This window comes from Trichomycterus rosablanca, chromosome 10, assembly GCF_030014385.1.
Source record: "Trichomycterus rosablanca isolate fTriRos1 chromosome 10, fTriRos1.hap1, whole genome shotgun sequence".
In the NCBI taxonomy this organism is placed as follows: Eukaryota; Metazoa; Chordata; class Actinopteri; order Siluriformes; family Trichomycteridae; genus Trichomycterus; species Trichomycterus rosablanca.
This window is the reverse complement of record NC_085997.1, coordinates 31,444,385-31,456,449: the sequence shown is the minus strand read 5'-3', so window position 1 is coordinate 31,456,449 and position 12,065 is coordinate 31,444,385. Positions and strand designations below refer to the sequence as shown.

General features: G+C 37.9%; 1 protein-coding gene across 1 annotated transcript; it reads right to left on the bottom strand.

Moving 5' to 3' along the window:
• Window positions 1–3,123: 3,123 nt before the first annotated feature.
• hbae4 (hemoglobin alpha embryonic-4) lies at window positions 3,124–4,954 on the bottom strand. The gene is made up of 3 exons (XM_063003811.1): window positions 4,863–4,954; window positions 3,426–3,636; window positions 3,124–3,252 (listed from the first exon to the last, which is right to left on the bottom strand). Exons 1-3 carry the CDS (start codon window positions 4,952–4,954, stop codon window positions 3,124–3,126), a joined length of 432 nt encoding a protein of 143 aa, XP_062859881.1.
• Window positions 4,955–12,065: the final 7,111 nt, after the last annotated feature.

The window sequence follows — 12,065 nt, the reverse complement described above, 5'->3', positions numbered from 1 at the left end:
AGCATATTGCATGATGTGGCCTCTGTTTTTGTTTCTTTTGTCTAATTGTTACAACTTACCCCAGCATGTGTTACAACCTACCCGGTAGTGGGGTAGGTTGTAACAAAGGAACACCATGTATTTGACATCAACTCACAAGGTCTGTGGTAATCACAGAGAGGTTTGAATTAGCGCCATTTGTAGTGAACATATGTGTGTACTTTGTATAAAAGTTTGTGAACTCTAGCTCAAAAATTCAGTGAGTTACAGGTGCTGAAGCAAAATGTGTTACAACCATACCCGGTCTCCCCTATATATGTGTACTTAAGTATATTCATACACGCATATGTATGCTAATGTATACCAATTTAATGTGCAATACTCATCACTTACCACTTTATATTTAATATTTAATCTGGACCATGTACTGTATACTTGGAACTGCACCTTCCTGCACTTTTAATTCCATTCCATTTGTTTATTCTGTTATTTACACTTAATCCATCCACATCATAAATAAATAACTGCTCTGTAGTTATACAATATATGTAAAACTCAGGTTACCTTCAATCTGTGGAAGTGTTTGTGCTTTTTCGAAATTATATTGTTGTAATTTATTATAGTGTGTATTTGATTTTATGTACAATGCTACTGGGACTCTAATTTCCTTCAGTATCAATAAAGTGTCTGTCTGTCTGTCTGTCTGTCTGTCTGTCTATCTATCTATCTATCTATCTATCTATCTATCTATCTATCTATCTATCTATCTATCTATCTATCTATCTATCTATCTATCTATCTATCTATCTATCTATCTATATCTAATCAATCAATCAATCAAGCGGCACCGCCACACTCCAGAGGAATCAATGGCACAGTTACCACAAAAGCCATGCTTGAAAATAGGGCCCTACTAAATTCAAGGGAAAATGTGCTTAGTTTCACGGACCTCGTTTTTTTAAAATCACAGATTTTTAAAGAAAAGTGCCACATTTCACAGAAGTCATTAAATTACACTCATAAATTTAGTGATAAAATCAATGGAAGCTACAATACACAGCACAGCTACCTTAATGGATATGTAAATGCTCCTCCCTGTTTTGACAACAAAATACTTTACTTTGCTTGTTCTTCTGAGGCGCAGCACAGACTACAGAGAGATGATCACTTGTGTAGAGAAGCACACTTTTCCATTGATTATGGAATCCACAAAGGGACAAAAAGCACTCAATACGTAAACACACACATTAAACATCGGCACGCTACACCAGGGGTTTTCAACCTGTGGGGCGCCAGTACCTGTCTTGGGGGGCGCGAGTGCCTGTCCAGGGGGCATGGCATGATGAGATTTTTTTTTACTTTTAAAACTAAAGCAATTGATTTTTCATCCACAGGAGACATATTTGATTAGTCTTGCTGACCACACACACACACGCACGTTTAATATTATCCAGATTAAAAATACGGCTAACTGTGAAGATAAATCGGTGACTAAACAATGAGTGCTGTTATAGTACGTGTGTGTGTGTTTAGGAAAGGTGTCGGAGATGCTCTGTTCACAGCGTCGCAAGTTGAGTGCGCACGTGTGTGTGTGGAGGGGGGGCGCAAGTTCGCGGTCAGCACACGGAGGGGGGCGCATGTCCGAAAAGGTTGAAAACCCCTGCACTACACCACAGAAAGATACACACTGTTACACTAGCGTAGTTATGACAGCCCACCTCATACTGCATATTGTGCCTCATATTTCATATGCTACAAACACAAACCTTAGGTAGGGCCATACTTTTAGTATCTTACTTAAGTATCTGACGAAATTAGGTTTCAAATTAAACACAGAAAAAGCATGTTGATTCCAACCCATGGTACTTAAAAACCCTCTCAGCGCTCACCTATCAACAGAACATGAGGAAAATCTCAGTGTCTTAGGTAAGGCCCAAATTCACAGCTGTTTCCCGTGTAATATTCAATTTGCTGTCAAATTCATAATTTAAGGTTTGTGTTTAGATATTTAACATTTTTCAATTATGTAGCGTTCAAGTGCCTCATGTTTACTGGTTAATTTGCACTATGAGGCGGTCCTGCTGTAACCAGGCATCTTTAGAGTTTGTCGAGGTTATAAAGTAAAAAATAAAGTGTACATAGACAAACTATCGGGAGCAAAGTACTTTACTGGCTTGTTCTTCTGAGTTGCAGCACAGAGAGGATCACGTGTAGAGAAACACACTTTTCCATTAATTATGAAGTGTTATTTAATGACTTGTAAAATGTGGCACTTTTCTTTAAAAATCTGTGAAATCTGTAATTATTTAACAGTGAGGTCTGTAAAATTAAGCACATTTTCTTGTTAATTTAGTAGGGCCCTCAGGAGCCTAGAAGGGCATCTCAGTTGGGTAGTGTAATCCTGTTTCACATGTGTTTCAGACCACTGGGAATGATGGCTTTGGCCTTAGATGTCATCCAGCTAGGCACACTGTTGATGAAGAACGTCCAGCGCTAGGTGGCATTAATCAAACTGAACCACACAACTGAGAGTTGTGCATGCAATTTGCACCAGAGGGCTTGAAAGTGTTTCTAAGACCAAACCCAGTGTTTATTCCAAAAAGCTGACACTGAAACAAATGCTTTAACAAGATTACGTATATAACCCCAGTTTTCTGATAGCATGTGTGAGGTGCCTCAACAGACCCCCGTCCTTGCTCAGACGAAGAGCGGAAGAGGTGCTGGTGTTTTCAGATGATTTAAGTCGTATCAGTGCACTTCCATTGTATATGGAAGGCAGGACAAACGAACTTCACGACTGCAAGCCAGCCAAAGTCCTGCCGTAATGGTACAAAGGCTTCTGAGACATATCTGGGAGGGTGTATGTTAAATATGTAACCTCAAGACTTGATCATGCAGGTTGGGTCATTAAAAAGGTTCTTTATGGTTGTATACGACAATGCACTTCAGGGTATTAGCGTAAAAATGTGTTCATCATACACACCACCTCAACAAAACATCTCATGCACTTCTGCAGGGGAGAGGTGTACAACATTAATACCCAACAACAAAAACAACTGTTTTTCAACTGTGATGTCTTTATTACCAAAATAAATTAATTACATCTATAACAATCATTTCATTAAAAAAACAACTCGAAACTCTTCATCTGAACTTCTGCGCCAGCACTGCTGCGTAAGCTGAGAGGTACTTGTCTGTTGCTGCATGATCAATAGCAGAGAAATCGTCCTTCAAATGACATGCCAAAGTCACCAGGATACAGTGATTAAAAAGCTGTGGAAAGAGGTTTTTAGTTCAGTTTCAGTAATGCTAACATGCAAGTTATAAAACCAATACACACCAAGCAAAGCCAATGACATAAATTTGTCTAAAATATTTTTTTATGATTTATGAATTGTCAGTCATTGTATAGCTAGCACATTAACTCAATGTGATGTAAAATGAACCTTAAAGTTGGTTGGATGTATTCTCAACTGGAAGGCGTGGTATCTGCTGAGGTAGCCCAGATTGGTGGTAAAAAGTGGAGTGCTAATGTGTCGTGTCTCCTCTGCTATGGCTACAACAATTCTCTTTCCCAGAGTGCGCAGCTGTTCAGAACCTGGACTGAGGTCCAGGTGACCAAAATAAGTCTTTGTTTTAGGAAACGTTGTGAACATTCTGTGAAACAGTAAACAAAAGAAAAAAAATATTACACAGACACGAGTTTTGTCCAAAATGCTATTACAGACTACTACCCTTATAAAAGGTAACTTGTATAAAAACACAGTGTTTGATACATCCCAGTAATTCACATGCTTCTGTACTGTTGACTTTATGGTGGTATAAATGATAATAGATAATAGAATAGGATGCCACACAGCAACATGGGTCCTGAGTTTTCCCTTAAAACTATGGTTTCCTCCCAAAACATGCAGAATGTAGACTGGCTACTCTAAACTGCCTTAGGGTTTGAGTAATGAGCGAGTGTATGTTCCCCAGTGATGGATAGCCCTTTTTAGTTTGCAGTTAGTGAAAATTAATGAATAAAAGGTCAATATAACTATATACCATACATACATTTACATTTTCAGCATTTAGCATACGCTTTTATCCAAAGCAACTTACACAAGGAGCAGAACACAATGAGCAATTGAGGGTTAAGGGCCTTGCTCAGGGACCCAACAGTGGCAACTTGGTGGTGGTGGGGCTTGAACCAGCAACCTTCTGTTTACTAGTCTAGTACCTTAACCACTGAGCTATCACTGGCCCTGAGCTATCACTTCTTTATCACTCAAACAAAAATCCAGCTCTGTGTAATATGTTTATTTTCTGTATGGCTCTGTCTACAGGCTTTTAAAAACTGTTGTGTACTGGGTATTTTTTCAAACCTCCACTATGTGTGGAAATGTAATAAAATGGTGTTACCCTCTGGACATAAGTGTATTGATTACTGTCCAGGTAATAACCAAGTACATTTACAGATTGACTGATTGAGAACAAAACCAATCAGAACTTGAATGCAGCTTCTTTCTTTTCCCAGCACTGCAAAAACTGTGCAGCATTGATTCTGGACAATGGTAACTATAACCTTTGCCACAATGGTTGTACCAGTTAACCATTGTTACATTTACATTTTAGGCATTTAGCAGACACTTTTATCCAAAGCAACTTACAGTACTGTGACAGTATATTGTCTAAGCAATTAAGGGTTAAGGGCCTTGCTCAAGGGCCCAACAGTGGCAACCTGGCAGTGGTGGGGCTTGAACCAGCCACCTTTCGACTACTATTCAGTACCTTAACCACTAGGTTACAACTGCCCACAGTAAAACAATAAACCACAAGAAACTAAAGTATACCATTCATAAGCATAGTAAAAAGTTGTGCTTAAAACACTGCAGTCATACCTGTATAGAGCCTCACTCCCAATATCTTCTGCCACTGGTACCAGTTTATCCCACAGGTCTATTAGGATCTGTTTCTCCAGCTTTGAAAGCATTATAAACAAGAACGACTTCTAATACAGCAGCGTAATTCATATAATTAATTAAAACAACTTAGGATAAAACTGAAACATACAATAAAATACATTAATTTAATAATTAAACGTAAATATGCAGCGTGTTGTTCAGAAACCATGTAAACTATCACAGAAAGTCGTCGCTGATCACGTGACCGCGCTACAGTCGCGTCATGTACCAGAACCAAACCGCAAAGCCTGCAGTCGTTCATTCATTCAGTGAATGTTTTACCACCGCTTTATCATATTCAGGGTCGCGGTGGGTCCGATCCACTAAACAAAAGGTAGGAAACACTTCGGACAGGTCGCCAGTCCATCACACACACACACGCACACGCACACACACACACACACACACACAATTTTAGTAGCCACACAGCAATATGGGTCCTGGGTTTTCCCTTAAAACTATGGTTTCCTCTCACCTACACTGCCTTAAGGTTTGAGTAATGAGTGAGTGTGTGTTCCCCAGTGATGAATAGCCCTTTTTAATTTGCAGTAAGTGAAAATGAATTAATTAAAGGTCAATAAAACAAATACACAAATAATTTCTTGTTCCTTATCACTGTTCCTTATCACTCAAACAAAAATCCAGCGTTGTCTAATGTGTTTATTGTGTACAGGGTGTTTTTCCAAACTTCAACACAGGGAGAACATGCAAACTTCACACAAAAAGGACCCTGTCCACTCCACCTGGGAATTAAACCCAGGACCTCCTTGCTGTAAGGCGACAGTGCTACCCACCCAGCCACATTTAGGATTTTTACCAAAACTTCCAACAAGAGTCAAAATTACATGAAGTAAACGCAACGTTTGAATGATGTGAGACCAGAGAAACCAGTGAAATCAGTTATTTTAGCAAACTTAGTGTCTGAATTGTGAATTGGTCAGATGAGGTCATTAAATTTTTGGCGTCATGTTATGGATAAGTTCAGATTTGAATTTACCCTGTTACTGCAGTATATTTGTTATTTTGTTACTGCTTTATTTAAGAAAGAAAGGGTATAAATCATAAGTGAGCCTGAAGGGTTTTATCTATCAGAGTGTAACAGAATGGGAGGGGATCCCAGGACTCCTGTGTAGACTGATAAAGTGTCTAAACTGCCCCTATCAAGCAACAGCAGAGGATGGTGGCCTTAGTAATCACCCTTAGTAACTCTTTCTATTGCATTATACAGCTAGACTATACCAAACAAATCTAAAACGTTCAAAATTTCATCCATAGTTAATTATTATGATTTCAGGTCATGTTTATGGTTGGCCATTATTAGACTATATAATTATATGAACTGATTAGATAATTAGATATACACTGTAATATGCAAATACAGCCCTATTGATCATGCATCATCATCTTGCTAACCTCAGTTGGCCGCTTCTGTCAAAATCAACTAATGACTTTATTAAAGCAAAAGATGGCTTTACAAAGTACAGTGGTACCTTGAAACTCAATGTCAATTGGTTATGGGAGTGGCATTAAGTTTAAAAGGCGTTGAGTTTCAAGGTATTTTTTTTCCATAAGGATGTATGGGAAACCTGTTGATGCGTTCCATGGTCCTGTGGACTTGCATATATTTTAGGCTAATGTAAAATAATGGGGTTGTTTTTAACACTGAAACAACACTGAAATAAAAAGCAGATTCTTACAATTTCTCAGAACCCCGAGCTGCAACACAAGTTTAAAAGTGAAACAGTGAAGAAAATCCAGCTAAACACAGATACATGTGGAGCTTTCAGAGTGAATCTGACGGTTATTCCACACAAATGCAGTTGTCTCATATGCACACTTTGATGATGTATTACTGCACTGTTCAAGCCGAGCGCTGAACAAAGTGACTTGTTCATTGTTAATTTGAAATTAAATAAATATTTTTTTTTTAAACATACTGAACACGTTGAGTTTAAGGGAAACGTTGAGTTTAAGGGTACAGATTTCTTGACGAAGGGTGTTGTGTTTTAAATATTTTGAGTTTAGAGGACGTTGAGTTACAAGATACCACTGTACTCAATCAGGAGACTGGTATCTTTTCCAACCCTGTTATTCTAGTTTTTCTTTTTAAATGATTTTTAGAACAGTTCCTTTTTTTACATTACTTGAATGCTGTAGTAAGAAATGTGTAAATGAAGCTGAAGAAGGATGTTTTTGTGAGTTTTGATTTCAGCCTTTAAGACAAAAAGGTGGCTGTTTCAAAGATTTTCTAAAGCCACTGTATGTGTGCTGAATTTAAATCTGCTGCAGATGTCTTTACTTTTTTATTTGAAAGCAGGATGTTGTGAAGCACAGAAGCATGAAACCAGATCTGTATTTACTACTGTCATATGATCTATAAAGTGGCCACAAAATTAATGTGTTTAAAATGTGTTTAATGTGTTTAAATGTGTTTGAAATGTGTTTAAAAGTTTGCAAAATAGGTTTAAGAGTGGCCTGGGACAGTGGATCTTAATCTGCTGACCAATTGGGATTGTGACTGGGAAAAGTGTTTGTACCCTGGAATGCACCTGATCCTGTAAAAAAAAATTTTTTTTTAATGTTTTTATATACAGTTGCAATCTGAAATATTTAACCCCTCATAACATTTCTGCAGAGCTAAAGTTTGCTTTAACTTTGCTTTTTATCAGTTGAACAATACAGCAAACAAACTAAGAAAATGATGGATTATTTTAGAGAAGCAGGATATTGTTAATACTACCATGCCACAATTATTCATGTATGACCTAATGTTAAGTTACAACATGACTAAATCAATAGGAACTCAAAAAAGGTTCACCTAGATATAGATAAAATTAATTTGCTGTGAAAACTACGAAGCTGTCACAAAAGATAGATAGAGAGAGGAGATCATTTCATGACACCAAAGTAATGGGTATATTGATTTTGTTATTTATTTGTATTTTAACATCATGTTTTACACACTTTTGGTTACATTCATGACAGAAATAGTAATTACTCTTTACACAAGATTCAACAGATCACAAGTTCAATGTCAAACACAGTCATGAACAATTTTGTATCTCCTATTCATCTCACTTGCATGTCTTTGGACTGTGGGAAGAAACCGGAGCTCTCAGAGGAAACCCACACAGACACAGGGAGAACACGCAAACTCCACACAGAAAGGACCCGGACCACCCCACCTGGGGATCGAACCCAGGATGTTCTTGCTGTGAGGCGACAGTGCTACCCACTGAGCCACCATGCTGCCTGCAATGGGTATAAGAAGATCTTGAACATTCCTAGAGATTCTTTTGGGAGTGTTGTCCAAAAGTTCCAAGCTTGCAGCAGTAACCCTGCTTCGCTGTGAGAGAAAGCCCAAATATTTCATCTAGAGGACAACAATCTTGTCATGACAACAAAGAAAAACTACCATGTAACTGCAGAAGAATTACACATGACCGGATGATGACTGGAACAAATGTGTCAGTGGCTATAAGATCACTCAACAACAAATGCCTTTTATGGTTGGACTACATGATGCATGCAGCCATAGAGCACAGGAAGGGTCAACTGGAATACGCCAAGGAATTTGAATAGGCCAAGTTCTGAGACACTGTTCTAAGGAGTGACAAATTACAACTGGAAATGTTTGACCATATGGAACAGTGCTTTGTCTGGTGCAAAAAGGCGAGGCTTATGACAAGAACACTACTGTCCACACGGTCAAGCATGTGGGTCGGTCATTGATGATGTGGAGATTTTTTCTGCTGCAGAGACTGCCATGATCTTAACCATGTGGATTTCCAGAAATACTAAGGCATTTTTAAGGAGGTATGTTATGCCTTCTGTGGTGAAACTGAACCTTGGTAATTGTTGGACTTTCCAGCAAGACCATGATCCCACACATACTTCCATGTCAACCAAAGTGTGGTTAAGAAACAGGGCTGGAATCTCCTATACAGTGGCTTTCTCAGTCTCCAGATTTAAGTTTTTGCACTAGAGGAATGGGTTAAGATTACACAAGTGAAATTTCACAAGCTTGTTAGCACTTAGCTTGCACTTGTTAGCACCAAAATCACTTATTAGAGGTTAATAAGTACTGAGGCTGGGGCTTAAATGACAGTGCACATTAGTCAAGAACACTCAAAATGGCGCCCAGGTGGCGCAGCGGGATATTCCACTAGCACACCAGCACCGAGTTTCTGAACTCCTCGGTTCAAAGCTCTGTATTGCCACTGGTCGGCTGGGCACCATCTAGCGGGCAGAACTGGCAGTGCCTGCAGCAGATACTAATTGGCCACCGTATCTGCAGGGTGGGGGCCGGACTATGTGTGGGTGTGTGTGGGTGTGTGTGTGTGTGTGTGTGTGTGTGTGTGTGTGTGTGTGTGTGTGTGTGTGTGTGTGTGTGTGTGTGGATGGGTCTTCATACGCAGTGTAAGGACCCTGATTGGCGGAAGAGACGCCTGTGCAGAATGCATGGGCGAGAAGAGGAGGACTGTGCACGTGTCGGAAGAGATGTGTACAGCGACGTGCTCTCCTCGGATGCAATCTGGTATTTCTCAGCATTGGAAGACAAAACTGAGTGCGCTAAATCAGGAGAAAAATGGGGAGAAAATGCATTAAAAAAAAGAACGCTCAAAATTGTCAACTCGTAATCAAAAATCTTAGGGGGTTTAATAATTCTGATTGCAACTGTATATTGGCTGTTTTGAAACAATGCAAAACAATCATTAGACCTAAATATTTTAATAAGATGAATGTCCATATTGTTTTACAAACTGAGTGTTGCTGTGCCAGAATTAGAGTTGATGGGTAGATGGGTAGAATTAGGTAGATAGTCTAAATAATCCTGTGAAAAATTTGGCTTAAAGCTGGGAGGGAGAGTTTGAAAATCAAAATGAATTTGAAATTAATAAATAATTTTGAAAGTGGACAAAGAAATATGTCTTCCAATCATTTACTCACACAAATTAGTTGCAGAAATCAATAGAATCCCAACACTACAATGACATACATGTTCTTACAAGTATACATTAACTTCAACTGTTTTCTATAATCATAAACGTTTAGTTCTATAATACCAATTCATTTGTGCTTTATAATTATGGGCCATTTATAGTCCTGTTCGAATTAACTTGATCAAAAGGTGGCAGTAGTGAGCCTTGTGAAAAATAAACAAACGTAGTACTGGATCTTCCCCTGAAGTGGTTTGTTCTGCTCTTTAGCTCTATCTGACTGGACAGTGGTGTATTATCCTGGTCATCCTAAACAAGTTAATGGCAACACAAGCAAGACTAAATCACTTGTCAAAAGTCAGGACCCAGATCTCTGTAACAAGACTTTGTAACAATGTCTAATGTTAAAATCAATATACAGATAAAACTAGATTTAACTCATAGTAATATCTGCACCATATACTGTATGTCCAGGTCACTGATTTGAGTCTGAGCTCTAGTTACTGTCCGTGTTGAGTTTAGCAAGTTCTTTCTCTGGAACAAACACACATCATGGTTTTAAAACTTATATTATCATACTGAGATGTAGATATTGTGACACCCCAACATACACAGACAGAATATGTTCAAAAGATCAGTGGTATCACTTTAAAAACCTTCAAAAGAATTGTTTCAGATTTGTGCAGTTAAACTTTTAGCCAAGGTTTGTGCTGACATGACTACAGACACATTATTCATCTACAAAGCTTCTTACTTCCTGCAGAGGTGTTGCAAAAACAACCTCTAACAACGTGCATGCAACTGTGCACACGCGCACCGGCTACTTTCACTTATCATTCCTTTAACCATTACCAATTATGCTGCTTGCATAGAGTTTCCTTGACATTTATATTAACATAACCAACCGCTTTTACTGAGAACAGCAAGTTGGGTCTAAGTGCACACAGCAGTTCCTTGTAAATGTTTAATGATAATTAAACAGTGTGTAGAGTATTATAAGCCTTTTTAGTAGAAAAATGAGCTTTTGCCAAAACATAAATAAGTGTAAATAAAAAGTTTTATTTTCAAATTGCACATTATCCATTTTAACATTAGATATGATCTGTTCTGTAGAGCAACCAGTCATATCTATTAAATAATTTTCTTTTGTTTTAACAGACATTTTCCTTGTTATGGTTGTAATGTATTTAACTAGGCTGTATATCTATTATTTACTTAATTTTTATTTTAAATATTGCAAATAAAAAAACTAAATGTGCAGAATGTTAAATTATTTCTGTTCATTTTCACTAACCCAATAATACTGGACATAAAGCATTTTTTAAAATTATAGTTTTAATTTAAAAGTCTGTTTAATAGAGTACAGAACAGTTGTACCAATCAGTATCAAGTACAAGAATAATACCTTAATCATTTTAATATACAATTTACTATAATTGTAACATTTGTGCACGTGGGTGTATTTATTTTTAAATAAATTGTTCAATACTTCTCTCAGGATTTTATTCATCAGTTATGAAGTAACACAATTACACAAAGACTTTTAAGGCCAGGCATTTAAATCTTTATATTCCAGGCCGTTCAGTTGGAATGTGTATTGTTCTTTAGGGCAATATATCTTTAAATTTCCTTAGTTTTGTGTTCAGCTTTTATTGATTAGACTAACAGTTAAACTAATAATTGTAATTTCATGAATATTAATTATTCACAGGAAAAGCTACAGTGTGTGGAAATAAAAACAACCCGAGTACAGCCATATAAAGCTGTGGTGAGTAACCATAGCAACCAATGTTGTGTTGTGTTTCTTTATCTTAGCCAAATATGGGTTTGTTCAAAAACAAAAAAAAAATCAGCTACACTTACCATATAGAAGTACTTTGTAGTTATACAATTACTGACTGTAGTCCATCTGTTTCTCTGCATGCTTTGTTAGCCCCCTTTCATGCTGTTCTTCAATGGTCAGGACTCTCCCAGGACCACTACAGAGCAGGTATTATTTAGGTGGTGGATCATTCTCAGCACTACAGTGACACTGACATGGTGGTTGGTGTGTTAGCGTGTGTTGTGCTGGTATGAGTGGATAAGACACAGCAATGCTGATGGAGTTTTTAAACACCTCACTGTCACTGCTGGACTGAAAATAGTCCACCAACCAAAAATATCCAGCCAACAGCTCCCTGTGGGCAGCGTCCTGTGACCA